This window comes from Felis catus, chromosome D4 (assembly GCF_018350175.1).
Source record: "Felis catus isolate Fca126 chromosome D4, F.catus_Fca126_mat1.0, whole genome shotgun sequence".
Classification (NCBI taxonomy): Eukaryota; Metazoa; Chordata; class Mammalia; order Carnivora; family Felidae; genus Felis; species Felis catus.
Window position 1 is genome coordinate 93,018,623 of NC_058380.1, and position 17,533 is coordinate 93,036,155.

At 58.2% G+C, this 17,533-nt stretch overlaps 1 protein-coding gene and 1 long non-coding RNA gene across 2 annotated transcripts; one reads left to right on the forward strand and one right to left on the reverse strand.

Moving 5' to 3' along the window:
* The first annotated feature begins 882 nt into the window (after positions 1-882).
* LOC123381655 (histo-blood group ABO system transferase-like) lies at positions 883-7,971 on the forward strand. The gene is given in 6 exon segments (XM_045043266.1): positions 883-925; positions 2,427-2,474; positions 4,264-4,299; positions 4,790-4,924; positions 7,238-7,683; positions 7,686-7,971. Coding segments are annotated over 4 exon segments (855 nt in total). The 5' UTR covers positions 883-925; positions 2,427-2,474; position 4,264; the 3' UTR covers positions 7,925-7,971.
* Positions 7,972-12,653: 4,682 nt separating this feature from the next.
* LOC123381723 lies at positions 12,654-14,353 on the reverse strand. Its single transcript, XR_006589072.1, has 3 exons — positions 14,324-14,353; positions 13,638-13,887; positions 12,654-12,878 (listed from the first exon to the last, which is right to left on the reverse strand). It is a non-coding gene; the product is annotated as an uncharacterized LOC123381723 (long non-coding RNA).
* Positions 14,354-17,533: the final 3,180 nt, after the last annotated feature.

Here is a 17,533-nt window from a genome sequence, read left to right on the forward strand (position 1 = left end):
TGTGCTCACAGCTCAGAGCCTGGAGCCTGCTTCCGATTCTGTGTCTCCCTCTCTTTTCTGCCCTTCCCCCACTCACACTCTGTCTCTCTCTCCTTCAAAAATAAATAAACGTTAAAAGAAATTTAAACAGAGCCTAATAACATCTTAATAACCTGTGATCTCTTGCATCGGACTCCTTTCTCTTGGAATGAATGTTTTAAGGCTCGTCCACCTCGGAGCGTGTATCATTTATTTATTTTTTGCTGAGTCATTCCAGTGTATGGATGTACCCACTCATCGGTGGATGGACATTCTGCGAGAGTACAAAAAGCGGTACAGACCACTTTGTAGTTTTGTGGACAACGCTGTAGTGCGCACCGCGTTCACGTCTCTGTGTGGACCTGTGCTTGCGTTTCCCCCAGGTGGTTACCTTGCAGAGGGATCGCCAGGTCGTATGGTAAATGTATGTTTAACATTTTAAGAATACTACCAAACTCTTCCAAAGTGGTTCCGCCATTCTGCGTCCCCATCCGCGGGGTACGAGGGTTTCCGTCTCTCCGTAGCCTTGCTTGTTCTTGCCACACGTGTCGGTGGAAAGGGGTGTCTCCCAGTGGTATTGATTTGCGTCACCTAATGACCAATGACGTTGGTGGAGCACCTTTCCATGCACTTATCAGCCATTCAAATGTCTTTGGTGAAAAGTCGGTAAAAAATATTTGCCTTTTAAGAAATTGGAGTGTTCGTTTTCTTCGTTGTGTATGCAGAGTTCCTTAATTTGGGATGCCTGGTCCTTATGAGATGTGTGGTCTCATCCTGCTTTGCATGGGGATGGATGAACAGCCAACCCAGGTGCACCCTCCTCAACAGGGGCCTCTGGTGGCTCTTTCCACAGGGCCGGTTTCCTGAACCTGAGGAACTCGAGGCTGGGGAGGCAGGTAGGGGCCAGGTGAGTGGAGTGGAGGCAGGGTCACATTGCCCAACAGCCTCGGGGACTGGCTGTGTGCTGGGAGGGCAGAGATGGCTGCTGCCCCCACCCCTCAGGCTGATGCACCCGTGATCTGGGCCTCACCCTCTGCCCCCTCCGCTCTGCCCAGAGCAGCCAGGTCATTTCCGGGGCCTGGGTGGGTCACCTGGGCAGGACTAACACCCATCCCACCCCATCCCGGGTCTGGCTTCAACCTGTTGGACACTTGGGTGTCCCCACAGTGACCCCCTGCTCCTGCTCTCAAGTCCCTGATTCAGTGAAAGGCCTCACCTCCCCCCACCCAGCCCAAGGTGGAAGCCTGGGCATCATCCTTGCCCCTCCCCCACCCCCACCCGCGCCCCACTCAGAGAACTGCCGGTCAGTATCTCTCAGTTCACGCTCTTCTCTCTGCTCCCCCCGTCCTGCTCTGGGTGAGGCTCCCCCATCTTTCTGGCAGCCTCCGTGCCATCTCCCCATCCTCCTGCACACGGACCCACTCTCCTCCGTTAGCCAGAGTGATCTTTCCGGAACATATGCATGAGCCCCTCTGTGGTTGGCTCCCTGCCTGCCCGTCCTCGCCAGCCTCACCTCTCCCATCGTGAACCCCACCTCTGCGGTCCACCCGGGGGTCTGTGGTCGCCTGGCACGTGTCGTGACTCTGAGGCTTTGCACGTGCTATGTCGTCTGCCCGGACCGCTCTCCTGCCTGTCCCCTGCTGTGCGTCTGGCTTTTCCCCCTTGTAGCAGCCATCTGCTACTGGGTCACAAAATACCCAATTCGTGGTGTGAGACCATCACAACCACTGAGCCCACATCTCGCCAGATCCTGGGGTTGACTGGGCTCAGCTGGGCAGTGTGGGCCCAGGTGTGTCAGGTGAGTGTAGACCGACGGTGGCTGGGACAGGGGCGGCTTGAAGGCCCCTCACATTTGCAGGGTTGATGCTGGCTCCCGCCTGAGACGGCACCCAGGGCTCGGCCTGGGCTCCTTCCCGGGTCATTCGGAGGTTCCCCGATCTGTGTCTCCCAGTCAGACTGTTCCCCCTGAGCACGTGGCTTCAGAAGACCCACAGCCCCAGCACAGCTGTTCTGCATTTGTCGGGTCCTTGAGACCAAGGCCGCTGTGTGCAGGGCCCGGGGAAGGACCCCCTGATGGGAGGGGACTCGGGATGCCCACGTGGTCTGAAACCACCAGCTGCTCAGTCTCCTTCACTCAGAAGCATGAGGTGAAGGCGGGGGTCTGTGGCTGAGCAGAGGCCAAACCTGCCCCCGTGGGGTCTGACGTCACGTCTGGGGACACGCGGGGACATGGGCCGGCGCCAGGCCCACTGCCCACAGTGACAGCTGTTCTGGCCACTTTCAGACGGACGCCCTCTTCATACCCTAGGTCACCACTGTCCCCCTCTCCTGGGCCCCCAGCCACCATCTATGAACCTGAGCCCTGAACTCTCCCGGTAAAGCCCCCACTCTGTGTTCTCATTCCACAGCGAGGTGGGTGGAGAGCTGGATGGCCCGCAAGCAGTGACACTGTCCAGGTAGGACGTCTTCCCTGGGTGCCTCTGCCCCCTTCACCTGCTCCACAGCCCCAGGGGAGAGGCGAGAGTGCCTAGACAGGCTCTCTCCTGCGCCTCACATGGGGAGCACCACTCTCCTCCCCAAGTCCTGGGTCAGACTTGGCCCTTCCCTTGAAGCCATGGAAAGATCCAGGGGTAGCTGGCGGTTTGGGTTTGACCAGCTGCCTGGAATTTGGCTCTTAAAGAGGGTCACCAACTGGCCTGCTTTGTCTGGGCTCAGAGCGGTTCCTGGGAAGAGGGTCTTCAGAGGGGATGAGACTGGGAAGGTCTCAGGCAGTCTCGTGAACTGGTGTCCGACAATTTTTTTGTTTTAATTTTTTTTAATGTTTATTTTTTTAAAGAGAGAGAGCACAAGCAGGGGAGGGGCAGGGAGAGGGAGACAGAATCTGAACCAGGCTCCAGGCTCCGAGCTGTCAGCACAGAGCCCGAGGCAGGGCTTGAACTCATGAACAGCAAGATCATGGCCTGAGCCGAAGTTGGATGCTTAACCGACTGAGCCACCCAGGCACCCTTGGTGCCCAACTTTCTAAAAAAATTTTTTAACGTTTATTTATATTTGAGAGAGAGAGAAGGACAGAGTGCAAGCAGGGGAGGGGCAGAGACAGAAGGAGACACAGAATCCGAAGCAGGCTCCAGACTCTGAGCTGTCAGCACAGAGCCCGATGCAGGACTCGAACCCACGGACCGTGAGATCATGACTGGAGCCGAAGTCGGTAGCTCAACTGACTGAGCCACTCAGGCGCCCCTCTCGTGCCCAACTTTAAAAAACAAACAAAAAAAACCCAAAAAAGAAAAAACTTTTAACCATGCAAATATATATGCCCTGAAATTTACCCTCTTGACCATTTGTAGGTGGCATTAGGTGTATCACCGTGTTGTGCAACCATCACCCCCGTCTATCTCCAGAACTTTCTCATCTTCCCAGACTGAAACTCTGTCCCCATCCCCCTGCCACCAGCCCCTGGTGCCCCATTCAGCTTCCTGTCTCCATGAACTTGATTTCTTGGGTCCCTTCTGTAAGTGGGGTCACAGCGTGTTCGCCCTTTGTGACTGGCTCATTTCACTCTGCACGGTGTCCGACGTCCGCGGGTTCACCCATGGGGTGGTTTGTTGCAGACTTTCCTGCCTTTTCAAAGTCGACGCCCTGCTTTTAAATGCCACCCAGGAAATGCAAAGTGCAGTCATTATGGACAATGACAGACGACCCACTGGCTAATTTTTCCTCGGGCTCCACGACACTTTAGTCTGGGGCAGGACCGCTGCGCACACATTTTCCCAGACTGCACGCCGCTGTCGGGCCTGGGCACGGGTGTCCCTCTCTGCAGACAGGAAGCCTGGGCCCCGGGAGCTTAGAGACCTGCTCCGTCACCCAGCCGGGGAGGCAGTGTCAGGTCCAGGTAGACCGTCTGTGTGTCTGACTGCCGTTCCCTTGACCCAGCTACTTACTTGGGTGAAATACCTGGGACAGTGGCCACTTCCAGCGCCTCCCGCCACGGTGAGATCTCTCCCTGAGGTTATGAGGGAGGGAATGCACCCCAAGGTCTCCACTCCCAGTTTCGAGACCGTGAAACCGAGCCACAGAGGCTCCGCCCTCCTTCAGTCCCTGGGATTGTGTCCAGGAAGCGCCCGGTACAGCTCCTCCTGGGGGGACTCAGAAGCTCAGTCACCTGCGGCAGCTTCCCAGCCCCACTGACTGAGGATGTTCATGCCATCTTCCTGCAGACTCCCATTGTGCTGTGTTTTTTTTCAGGATGGTTTACCCCCAGCCCAAGGTGCTAACACCCTCGTGAGTAAACTTGCTGAACCCACCCCACCTCCCGCCCTGAAATTCACCATATACACTAAAAGGTGGTTTCACTGAAAACTCGGCGGGAACTTGCTTCGGCAGCTTCTGAGTCTGAATTTGGAGCCCACCAATTCTTCTCCGTCCTTTCTCTCTCCACCAAAGAATGCCCAAGGGGCGCCTCCTCCTTCCCGGAGGACGGCCCCCGCCCCTCGCCGGCAAATCCCAGCTCCCACGCTGAGGTCCAGCAGGGTCCAGTGTTCGCTAAGGGCTGCGAGTGATTTGCACGAGTCTGAGTTTTGATTTCCATGTCATTTGTTTCTTGCACATGTGAAGGCCTTCTGGAAGGAAGGTCAGCCCTGTGGGTCCCTGATGGGGTGGAAGCTGGGTGGGTGGGGTGGGGTGGGGTCCCGGGTGGGGGTGATGATGCGCCAGGGCCCTCTGTGTGTTCACTGTCATGCTACTAACACCGGGTGGTTCTCTTGTGCCGCAGTAGGAAAGATGTCCTTGTCCTCACCCCTTGGCTGGCCCCCATCGTCTGGGAAGGGACCTTCAACATTGACATCCTGAATGAGCAGTTCCGGCTCCGGAACACCACCATCGGACTAACGGTGTTTGCGATCAAAAAGTAAGTAGGTGACGAGGCGCCTGGGTGGCCCAGTCTTTTCAGCATCGGACCTCAGCTCAGGTCAGAATCTCAAGGTCCGTGAGTTCGAGCCCGACAACATCGGGCTCTGTGCCGACAGTTCAGAGCCTGGAGCCTGCTCGGGATTCGGTGTCTCCATCTCTCTATCTGCCCCTCCTCTGCTCATGCTCTGTCTCTCTCTGTGTCTCAAAAATAAATAAACATTTAAAAAAAAAAGTAGATGAGATGACAGAGGGTGGGGACTGGGATGCAGGAGAGACCGAGGACATCAGGTCTGGCTGTGTGCTCAGCACACGGCGGGTGGGGACCCAGCCTGTCCTCCTAGGGGTTAATGTGAAGGTCCACGTGTTCAGCAGTCTTCTCGGGCTTAGTGAGTGGACACCACCTGGCTCCCTTTCCAAAGGCTGCACGTCACCCAGGAAGGCAGCTCCAGACCCACCAATGACCCCAGGTTGCTCCTCTGCTGAGTCAAGGAAGGAGCAGAGCACCCCAACATCCAGGTGGCAGGGGAGCCCTCCTCCGGCCACAGTAGCAGAAGGGAGGAGGCTGTGTGCTTCCTTGGACGGGTAGGAAGCCAGTGCCTGTGGAGCTGGGCTCCTGTGTGCTCCCTTATAGGGTGACGGTCATGGAGGGGGGACAGCCAGGTCAGGCACAGCACTCGGTGCCAGACCCCAGGCTCCTGTGAGGGAGCTGAGCAGTGAGGCCCTGGGACTCCAGGGTCAGGTGATTTCTGCTGAATGAGCTGGGCAGCCGCAGGTAAGTGGCGTGGTCTCTCTGAGCCTCTGGAAAGTGGGGCTGACGACAGGATCCCCTCTCGGGATCGCCATGGGGGAAGTGAAAGCTCGTAGGTGCTGGGCCCGCGTGTGGACAGGTGGGGCTTCCTCCCTCTGCAGAGTTCACCCGAGACCTCAGAGGATGGCCCTGAGGCCTTTGCAACCCCTTTCCCGGGTCTTGGCCCCAAGTGCAGGGAGTAAGAAGGGCACAGGGTCGCCTCAGAATCCTACTCCAGTCCCTGGAGACAAGCGGCTGAAATCACCAACCAGAAGCTTCACTGCCCAGGGTCCTCGGCCAGTGCCAGTAGCTCTGACGCAGCACTGCCTGCTGCGCATGCGCTGGCTGTCCGCGTGTGTCCCCTCTGGGCTCCGAGTGCAGTCCCCAGGGGGTGGGCAGGTGGTGGGCATGTCCTCAGAGGAAACCAGACTCCCCGGGTCGAGCTGTGAACCCACCATCACATCGGCTGGGTCTGGACTTGCCCCTGGTGACCTGACTGGTGGCTGGGCAGGGGTGTGTGTGTGTGAGTGTGTGTGTGTGTGTGTGTGTGTGTGTGTGTGTGTGTGTGTGTGTGCATGTCCCCTATTGAAACGGAGTGCCCACCTTCCCTGTGGGAGGGGTTTCTGGGCCAAGCACCGGGAAGTAGCCTGAGGGCCTGCTCAAAAAACTGTCACCGAGGGGCTCACCGCACTTGCCCGATGACGGGGGAGCTGCTGTGTGCAGGGTGGGGAGCAGCGAGCCCCCTCAAAGAGGGACCAGCCATGGGAGGCGGTTGGAGAAGACTTCCAACCTCTTGGGGTTGGGGAGATACAGACCTGGACCCGGATGCTTACATGCTCGGTTCAGTGCTGGGGCCCGAGCAAGCCCCCTCTTCCACCAGGAGCCCTCTTTCGCCTCCCCTGGCCACATGCTGGGCCTGAGTCCTGATCTGGGGGAGATGGGGGGGTGACGCCTTCTCGGAATACCCACCATTGACTGAGGGCCCAGTAGCCTTCAAGGGAGGGCTCTGCAGGGGCAGACACAGTCCTGGGGGGCCAGGGACCGACCACTGAGCCAAGAGGGGCAGGTGGCCGGCCCTGCAGGTTCTGCGAAGTCTGCGAGGGCACGTTGACCAGAGCTGTGCCCGAAGGGTCTCGACTCCCTCACAGCAGGTGGGAACCTTCAGGGGATTCGCCAGGGGCGGGTCCTGCGGGTGGAGGGGGTCTGCCAGGGGAGCTCGGCACGGGGGTTCGCTGCTGACTCCAGCATGCTGACTCGTGGCTGCACGGGTTTCCAGCCTCCTCCGCCTCAGGCTCGCTCCCCTTTGTAAGACGGGGCGCTGATGGTCCCCCGTCCCCCGGGGCAGAGAGTACGGAGGCGCCGCGGGCAGACTCGCCCAGGACAGGCCGGGACAGCGGCTGTTCCTTAAGCAGCCCAGGGTCTGCCTCCTCGATAAGGCGCACAGGTCCTCGGCCCCCGGCTTTGGGCTCCTGCCGCCAGCCTCTGGCAGCGACCCTCCTCCCGCCCTGTCCCCTGTCCCTGCAGATACGTGGCCTTCCTGGAGCTGTTCCTGCAGACGGCGGAGAAGCACTTCATGGTGGGACACAAGGTCACCTACTACGTGTTCACCGACCGGCCGGGGGATGTGCCCCGCGTGCCCCTCGGGGAAGGGAGGCAGGTGGTGGTCCTGGAGGTCCGGAGCTACTCGCGCTGGCAGGACGTGTCCATGCACCGCATGGAGATGATCAGCAACTTCTCCCGGCGGCGCTTCCTCCACGAGGTGGACTATCTGGTGTGCGCGGACGTGGACATGAGGTTCCGCGACCACGTGGGCGTGGAGATCCTGTCCCCGCTCTTCGGCACCCTGCACCCCGGCTTCTACGGGGCCGCCCGCGAAGCCTTCACCTACGAGCGCCGGCCGCAGTCCCAGGCGCACGTCCCCAGGGACGAGGGCGAGTTTTACTACGCTGGAGGCTTTTTCGGGGGGTCGGTGGCAAGGTTCTGCGGCTCACATCGGCCTGTCACCAGGCCATGGTGGTCGACCGGGCGCACGGCATCGAGGCCGTGTGGCACGACGAGAGCCACCTGAACAGGTACCTGCTGGACCACAAGCCCACCAAGGTGCTGTCCCCCGAGTACCTTTGGGACGAACAACTGCTGGGCTGGCCCGCCGTCATGAAGAAGCTGAGGTATGTGACCGTGCCCAAGAGTCACCGGGTCATCCGGGACTGATGACGGGCTGGCCTAGTGTCCGTCAGGGGTGCCACCCTGACCCCAGCCGTCAGAGCACATGGCCTGTCGCTGCTCCCTTTCTCTGTCCGGTCGCGGGACATGGCCGAGGCCCGGCGCCGCCCGCATCCGGCACGGGGACAGTTAGGCCTGACCGGGGGCCTGCCGGGGGGCGCGGCTCCAGCAAGACCCCTTGCTCTTCGGGTTCCTGGTCAGAGTTGAAAGGTCGCTTGCAGCCGCGGGCAGCACGTGAAGGTGAGGCCGGATCAGGACCCCCTTGGCTGGCGCCTGGCTTCCCGGCAGCCTGGGCACAGCCCGCCGCCCGCTGGGGCAGGACAGCCCCCCACCCCCTGGCCTCCCTCAGACACTGCGGTGTTGTGGGTGTTGCACTTGCCCTGTCACTGCCACTAAAATGTTTCTGGCGGATGACGGGTATTGCGGCTTGTCCCGCAAACCTGCCTTGTGCGCTTCCTCGAGGCCCCGGCCAGGGTGACTGCTGCAGTCTCTCCGCCTTGCGTCTCCCTTCTCACATCAAGCACAGGGCGGTCGGCGTTGCCACTGCTATTTCTCCGTGACGTTGGCCAACTGTTACAATTTCCATGTCCCTTGCTGCTGTAAACACCTCCAATTTTATGTTGGATGCTTTTCTATTTATTGTTTTATTTTTGTAAGGTTTATTTATTTTTGAGAGACAGAGAGAGACCATGAGCTAGTGCGGAGGGGCAGAGACAGTGGGAGACACAGCATCCGAAGCAGGCTCCAGGCTCCGAGCCGTCAGCACAGTGCCCGACGCGGGGCTCGAACCCACGAACCGTGAGCCGAAGTTGGACGCTCAACCGACTGAGCCCCCCAGGCGCCCCTATAACCTTGATAATGTTAACCATGTTCAGGTGTACAATTCAGTGGCAATAGGTACATTCACTGTTCTGCAACCGTCCCCTCCATCCATCTTCACGACTTTTTCATCACCCCAAACTCTGTGTCTGCCCACTAGACAGTAACCCTCCCACACCCATTCCCCTCCCCAGACCCGGCACCCACTGCTCCTCCCACCCCTCTGAATCTGACTGTTCTCGGTCCGTCATGAGCGGGGTCCTCCAATATCGGTCCTTTAGGGACTGGCTTATTTCCCGTAGCACAGTGGCCTCAAGGTCGGTCCCCGTGAGCCTGGACCTGACCCACTTTTCCCCCAGAGGAGTTGCTCAGCTCTGTCTTGTCTAACCTGAGCCTCCTCAGTCCCCTGTGCTCCCCTCATCTTCCTCCTCAGCCTGAAGGACCCCAGGGCCCCGTCCCTTGGGCCTCATCAATCCCACCCCATCTGAACCGAACCGTTCAGTCCAGATGCCAGACACACACCCTTGAGGGCCTCGGGCCTCCCCTGCCCACCCGTCCGTGTCAGGTATCTGCTCCTCCGGAAGGTGTCCCCATGTCAGGAGAGAAACACTAGGTCCAGACCCTTGGTGTCATCTGTGACTTCTTGCTGGCCACCAACTCTCCCAGTGGTGAGGTGGCTACCAGAGGGCACTAAATGTTCAAAACATTTCAAGGCATATGTTAGTCTCGGCTGCCTAAGGCAATGGCTGAACTGAGCAGAACAACTGGAAGAAAGGCCGAGTGGTGAGGAGCTTTAGGGAATAAGGACCTAGAACCTCTGGCCCATTATTCCTGAGCCTCTAGGACGCTTGCGTGCATGGGCTGGGTGCATGTTCAGGAAAGACCTGAGAAGGGCCCCGGCTCTCCCCTCTGGTGACTGTCAGACTCTGCAATTAGGAAGGAAAGGTCAAGGCAGAGTTGTAAACAGCCTGGGTGGCGTGGAAGGTGTATCCTGATCTTTGCAGACCATCTCCTCCCCATCTGTAACTACTGGAGGTTGTTTTCTTCTTTTGGGGGGGGCGGTGGTTCCAGGTGTTTAAGGAAATGTCTGCCCAATGAGCACCACATTCACAGAACAGACACTTCGGTGAGCACACACGACAAGGAATACAGATTTTACACAATTAGTTCAGAAAAGTCACTACAGTAGCAACTACTGCGAGCTGTGCCAGTAAACCCTGGAGGGGAAGACTGATATTTGAGTTGTACATTATACTATTCAAAATGTCAATTTTCAACAAAAAACATTTAAAACTTTTTTAATGTTTATTTGAGAGACAGAGAGACAGAGACAGAGACAGAGCACAAGTAAGGAGGGGCAGAGAGAGAGGGAGACACAGAATCCAAAGCAGGCTCCAGGCTCCAGCTGTCAGCACAGAGCCCGACATGGGGCCCGAAGCCACAAACCATGAGATCATGACCTGAGCTGAAGTCAGACGCTTAATCGACTGAGCCACCCAGGTGCCTCCCCCAAAACACTTTTTACAAAAAGTTTATTTATTTATTTTGAGGTAGAGAAAGAATGAATGGGGGGGCAGAGAGAGAGGGGGACAGAGGATCCTACGTGGGCTCTGTGCTGACGGCAGAGAGCCTGATGCGGGGCCAAAACTCACAAATCATGAGATCGTGACCTGAGCTGAAGTCGGATGCTTAACCAACTGAGCCACCCGGGCACCCCAACTAAAAAACACTTTTGAGATGTGCAAAGAAACAAGAACATGGACCCCGTAGACCGTTGAAAACAAAGCAATTGACGGAAACCGTTCCTGAGGATGCTCATGCATTAGACTCTCTAGACTTACTTAAAACCAATGATATCAAATATGCACAAATACCTAAAGGAAATCATGAGAACAATATCCCCCAGGGAGAAGATAACAATGGTGAATGCATTAGGAAGTGTCCCCTCCTCTCTTTTTGAGGAATTTGGGGACAAGTCGTGTTAATTCTTTGTCAGATGGTTGGTAGAATTAACCAGCAGTGAATCCTGGCACCGAGATTTTCTTTGTTGGGAGGGTTTTGATTCCTGATTCAATCTCTTACTATAGGTCTATTCAGATTTATTATTTATTCTTGAGTTGTTTTTGGTAGTGTTTATATTTCTAGGAATTGATCCTTTTTTTTTTTTTTTTTTTTAGAGCGAGAGAGAGAGAGAGAGAGAGAAGTGGGGCTGACTGGAACTTGTGTTTTACGTGAAGTGGGGCTCGAGCTCACCTGATGTGGGACTTGAACACACGAATTGTGAGATCATGACCTGAGCCGAAGTCAGTCTTAATGAATGAGCCACCCAGGCGCCCAGAAATTTACCCGTGTTATCTAGGCTGTCTGATGTGCTGGTGGAAAACTCTTTGTGGTATCGTCTTATAATCCTCTTTATTTCTGTAAGGTTGGTAGTGATGTCTCCATGTTCATTCCTGATTTTAACAGTTTGAGTCTACTTCCCCCCCAACCCCGATCAGGCTAGGATGGGGCTACTATTATAAACAGCAAAGAGAAAACCAGAAAATAACCAGTATTGGTGAGGATGTGGAGAAATCAGAACCCTCATGCCCTGTCGGTGGGAAAGTAAAATCTGCCACCGCTCTGGAAAGCAGTGTGGTGTTTCCTCCAGCATTAAAAATGGAACCGGCATATGATGCAGCCATTCCACTTCTGGATACACATGCAAAGAATTGAAAGCAGGATTGTGAAGAGTTATTTGCACACCCAAGTTTGCAGCAGCACAATTCCCAGCAGCCAAGAGGCAGGAGCACCCCAGTGTCCACCTCCACCAGTGAGTGATGGATGAACAAAATGTGGTAGGAACGTGCATTGGTACATCACCCAGCTTTCAGCGGGAAGGAATTGCTGCCACCTGCCATGTGGGTGACCCTGAGGACAGGATGCGAAGTGAACTAAGCAAGTCACGAAAACACAAACGTTGCATGGTTCCATTTCTATGAGATGAGGCATGTAGAGTGGTCGGCCTCACAGAAGCAGAAGGAGCAGGGTGGTTTTGGGGAGCTGGGCAGGAGAGGGTGACCGGGAGTTGGTGTCCACCGGGTATAGAGTTCCGGTTCTGCAAGATGCAAAAGATCTGGGCATCGGTTGTGCACCACTGAATACACACCGTGATACTGTGATTCACGGTAAATATATATTTGGTCTTCGCCCCTGTTTCTGGCACAGATTTCCCCAATTTCCTGAGTGATGAAAACAGTGACACTGCCTTTTGCTGTGTTCATGGGTGGCTTTTGGACTCTACCTGAGGGGGGAGGCTGGCTGCTGGGGGAGCCAACCCTGCGATTACATGGCTGGAACTTTCCATCCCCTCCCCCCACCTCTGGGGAGGGAGAGGGGCCGGAGACGGCGTTCGGTCCCCAGTGACCAGTGATCCAATCAATCGTGCCCGTGTCATGAAGCCTCCCCAAACGCCCATCCGACTGGTGAACACGTGGAGATAGCAGAGAGCGTGACATGCTCGGTTACTGTCACGGGGCCCGAGTGTGCACGGGCACTAGCTTCGAGGGTCCCAACAGACCAGATTCGACCACTCACCGCTGACAAAAGCCAAGGGCAGAGAGACACAGGAAAGGGTGGTGACTCAAGAAAGGATCCATTTCGGTGAGGCCGGTGCTGGGAAGATGGGGGGCTGACATCTCAAGGTGCTGCAGACAGTCCTGGTGGTGGTTCTCTCTCTCTCTTTTTCTTTCTTTTTTTAATTTTTTTAATGTTTATTTATTTCTGAGACAGGAGAGACAGAGTGTGAGCAGGGGAGGGGCAGAGAGAGGGAGACACAGAATCGGAAGCAGGATCCAGGCTTGGAGCTGTTAGTATAGAGGCTGGTGAGGGGCTCGAACTCACAAGCTGCGAGATCATGACAGGTGCCACCCCCTTGTGAAGTTTTATTTGTTTCCTTGGATTTTACATGAGGACAATCTAGGACAACGGTCAGTGGGTACTTGAGGTGGACAGTGAAGTTCGGGTCGATCGCTGTCTTGGGGTCAATCCCGCGGTGTCTTGCTGACGTCAGGGACGTCCGTCCCTGTTGCTTGAGGGTTAGTTTGGCTGCCCTCAGGGTCTTTGGCTGGCGTTACGAGATGAGCTGGGAGGAAGGACCCGATCGGTCAGGAGCACAGATGATGGGCAGAGAGCAGGGGGGCTCCGAGCCTCCGCTGCACCTTGCCCTGTGCTCCCCATCCCTTCCGCCCGGCTGGTCCCGAGTGCTGTCCTGTGTGACACACGGGCGATCTAGGAGGTGACAGGCTTGTCTGAGTTCTCTGAGCCGCTCCAACGTTATTCGAACCCGAGGGCAAGGTTGTGGGAACCTCCTCTCTATAACTTAGAGACGCGGGCGACCTATCTCCCCGGGCGCTGAGTGACCCCTGAGTTGGCCGCACAGGGACTCCAGGGGCCACACACAACAAAGGAAACAGACCTCACGTGGTTCAGACAAGTCACAGCCCCGAAAAGCAAAGAGTAGCAGCTTCACGGAGCAGCAATGATGAGGCTTGGGGAGCGGGGGCTGCAGAACTGAACGGTGGGCGGGTCACCAACCTTCCACTGGAGCCAAGCCCCGCCCCCTGCAGGGCCGGGTCCTGGTGGCTGCCAGATGTTCCACCTGCTTCTCCGCGACTCCACGGCCGGCCTTTGCAGGGGCCTTTGCAGACACATAACTCACCTCTGAGCCTCCCCGAGAAGCCACGGCCAGGAACCCACACGAGGACCTCTGCACCCTGCAGTCCGCAGCCCGGGGCTCTCAGTCCGCTCCTGGCTCCACACCAGCCCCCGGGGGCTCCTCCCAGGGTGGCCCAGCACCACCCGGGCCCCGTGCACCCCCATCGCCCACCCCCAGCCTTCTCACCCTCGGGCTCTGACTCCGGGGACTCCAAATACTGGTCCCAGGACCGGTGAACGAAGAACTTACGGCGGGGCCGGGGCGCTGGAGGAGGACTTCCCAGGCCAACTCCAGGCCTTGCTTCCGGTGACCTGCGTGCGGCCACTCTCTCCACGGGTCCAGGGTGGCCCTCCTGGGCGACGGGACACAGGTACAACTCTGTAGGGCGGGTGAATCCAGATTCCGCCAATCGTTTCCCGATTTCATCGGTTGATTTCTGTAAAGACAGTGACCCGCGGACGGCCCGGAGACATCACAGCCCCGCCCGGCCACCTCAGTGTCCTTCCGCCCTCTCCCCCTGCAGCTCTCAGATCGGACCCAGACCTGAGTGTGCACAGACCTGCACCCGGAGCACAGTGACATCCACCTACAGGGCTCGGGATGAACGTTGGGGACAAGAAGGCCACCCCAGCACACCCTGTTCCTCCTAGCCAGCTTTGACCTGGGGTGTGAGCATGACCCACCCACCAGGCATCTGACCCCTTCATCAGTCTGCTCCTGCTCAGGTGGGCCCTCCACACACGAACCCTCCTTACACACACACACACACACACACACACACACACACACACACGGGAGGGGACGTGGGGCTTCACAGGTCAGATCAGAGCGGTTTCGGACTGGACTGGATGTTCCTGGGTCTCCTGTGTTACCTTTGGGTCCCTGCGAGCTAGAGACCTGAGGCGTCCTGTGCACGACCTGACCCACTGTCTCCCGGGTCGGGAAGGGTCGCGGCCACGGGCTCCCCCGAGCCGGCAGCCGCGGGACACGGGCACACAACAGGAGAACATGTTCGTCAGGCAAAGGTGTCCCAACGAATGAGCCCAGTAGGGCGCTGTCTCCAGAACGTGAGTGCCTGGTGACCCGGGTTCCGAGTTCTGTTGGGGTCTGTTACCAGGGAGGTGAGGTCACTTCCTGGGGTCCCCTTACCCGACTTCCTGCTCCTACAAGAGCCCCTCCCAGGCTGCAAAGGGGCTCCCCTCCACGCCATGCCCTGTCCCTACAGTGACACCAACACAGCCCAGACACGTCCCCGAGAAGCCTGGTGCGGCCGGGGCCATGGCTTTGGGGCCACAGAGCTGGGTTCAGACCTGGGTTTTGCTCCTGACCAGTGCTGGGACCCTGCACTGTGCCTCGCGGGGCCCCCGGTCACCCGGCTGCACAGTGGGGTCCTTCTGGCATCTACTTGTAGGGGCGCCATCAGGGAGCCACCTGTAGACACGTCCCGTGCCTGCTATCCCATGAGGCTCGTGGGCACACGTGAGTGTGGAAGGACGAGGAAGGGGTGGGCCTGGCACGGAACACACTCACACGGGCCTGGGTCTGCTCCGGGTCCAGGTACAGCCACCCCTCCTGCCTGGGTCCCAGTCCCGGGGGAAGGTGGAGGTGAACTCGTTCACACCCTGTGCCCTCCGGACATGCACTCCAGGGGCCCCATTACATTTGGGCTCAGGTCCCAGAGCCTGGTCTGGGCCTACGTGATGGGCGGTCCCCACTGTGGCTCCCCGCCTTCCCGATTCCTGGTCCCACGTGCTTCTGTCACCCCCTCCCCTCCTGGGTGGACGGCCCGTGTGACCGGGTTCTAAGGGCTAGAATATGACGACCGGGTGTCATTTCTGGGCCGATTCATGGAATTTCTGGTTTCCTCTCTCGTGGGTCCATTCTCTGTCTCTGCCTCGGACTCTTTTTTTTTTTTTTTTAATTTTCTTTTCAACGTTTTTTTATTTTATTTTTGGGACAGAGAGAGACAGAGCATGAATGGGGAAGGTGCAGAGAGAGAGAGAGACACAGAATCAGAAACAGGCTCCAGGCTCTGAGCCATCAGCCCAGAGCCCGACGCGGGGCTCGAACTCACGGACTGCGAGATCGTAACATGGCCGAAGTCAGACGCTTAACGGACTGCGCCACCCAGGCGCCCCTCTGCCTAGGACTCTGTCTGTCTCTGTGTGTCTCACGGAAGCAGGGCCTCTGGGCTCCAGCGTCCTGGGGACAACCCTCAGAAGCCTCCCTTGTGGCCCGTGTCCCTCCCCAGGCCCGGTGCTCAGCTCCCTCATGAGGCCTCCTTGGCCCAGCCAGGGCACTGCCTGGGTAACTACTTCCTAATGAGGGCCCGAGGCTTCATCAAGGAGGGTCTTGACCTCGGTCACCACACCAGGGGCTGCTGCTCGGCCACGTGCTGCAAACCCAGGTCCTCGGTCCTCCAAGCCCCCAGGCTGCCCTCTGCTCAGAAGGACCTTGAGGGAGTAGGAAGCATTTTCCCAGGAGGGGAGAACAGAGGGCCAGGGATGAAGATCCCAGGACACAGAGTGGTCTATGAGCCTGTGGGACCCTTGGGACACTGTCGACGCAGCCCAGTTTAGGAGGAGGAAGCTGAGTCCTTCTGTGCCGTAGCCCCATCCACACTTCCTAGCTCCAGGGGCCCAGCGTGGTGGACACAGGACCCCAGACCCCGTCCTCCCCTAGTTCCTGGCAATCCCCCCCGGACACCTTGGGGACCCCCTGACCCTCAACCGGCACATCTGCCCTCCCTATGTGGTGGGTCCCAAGCTATTGCCAGGAATCCTGATGTCCCTGCCCCATAGCCCCACTGCCTCCAGCCTTTCTCTTCTTTCCCCCTATTACCCACGCCCTCCCGGTGTGGACTCCCTTCTGATCTCCAGTGGGACAGTCAGAATATGTGTGTGTGTTTGTGTGTGTGTGTGTGTGTGTGTGTGTGTGTGTGTGTTTGTGTGTGTGTGCACGCGCCATTCTGGAGATGCCCAGAGGTCACAGCCTCACAGCGACGGGGTGGATAGGGACCCCCGAGCATCTCAGGGGCTCTCATTCCCAGGGGGAACCCCATGGGGGGTAGAGGCTGGCCTAGGACTGGAGACCAGCCCTGCTCCTTGGACCCTGCACACCTCACTTGTCCTGGGCCAGTCCTTGCCATTCCTCAGGGTCCCTCTGTCCCTGGGGGTCAGACAGGGAAGTGCATCAGTGTGGCCACGGCCCAGGCTCGCCCCCAGGGGTAGGTGGAGGGGAGGTGCCCCAGGTACACAGGCCTCCCTCCACAGGGCCGGATGGGTCGTGCGGAGGCCAGGTGTTGCCAGGGACCCGCACTCAGCACGTGTAGATGATCCAGACGGACCGGTGATGTGCATGAATCCAACCGCTCCCCACCTGGCTGGTCACCCATGTTCCCACCTCTGCCAACTGCACTGGGAACCAAACCTCTCCTGAGTCGCAGAACCATGCCCGCCCCTGCCAGGCAGACCTCAGGGTGCGAGGCAAGGTGGGTTGGACATCTGGGGACAAGATGGCCAGTGACTACACCAACCCCACCCAGCTGGCCTGGACCGCAGACTCCACCCCGGGGTCCAGGTGTATGGACCCTGGGGCATGGCTGGGCCAGGGCTCCTGGAGGCAGCAGTGGAGGCCGACTCAGGGCAGGGAGAAGTCGGTCCGCCCTTGCCCTTCTCCTTTCCTCCTTCCGCCTTGTCTTCCTTGCAAGACGTTGGACACGGTTCCAGCCTGTGCCTGGCTGCAGCCCTGTGAGGAGTCAGAGGGTGGCAAGCTGCCCGGGGAGGCTGGGGGCCAACTCCAGGATGACCAAGTGTCAGGGAGCTACTGTAACTGGGCATCCCCCAGGCACTCAGTGATTTCAGCCCTTTGTATACCTGAGCCGTGACCCCGGGACCGGGTATCAGCCCATTCCTCACCCCAAGAGGCACATATCCTCCCCAGCCGAGGCCCCATCGGTGGCCAGTCCTCCCTTAAGCCCCAAGAGGTCCAGCTGCTCCACAAGCTCTACATCTTTCCTGGCTGGAGTCAGAGCAGCCAACAGGGGCCTGGATCCGGGCCCTGGAGCCCCTCAGGGAGGACAG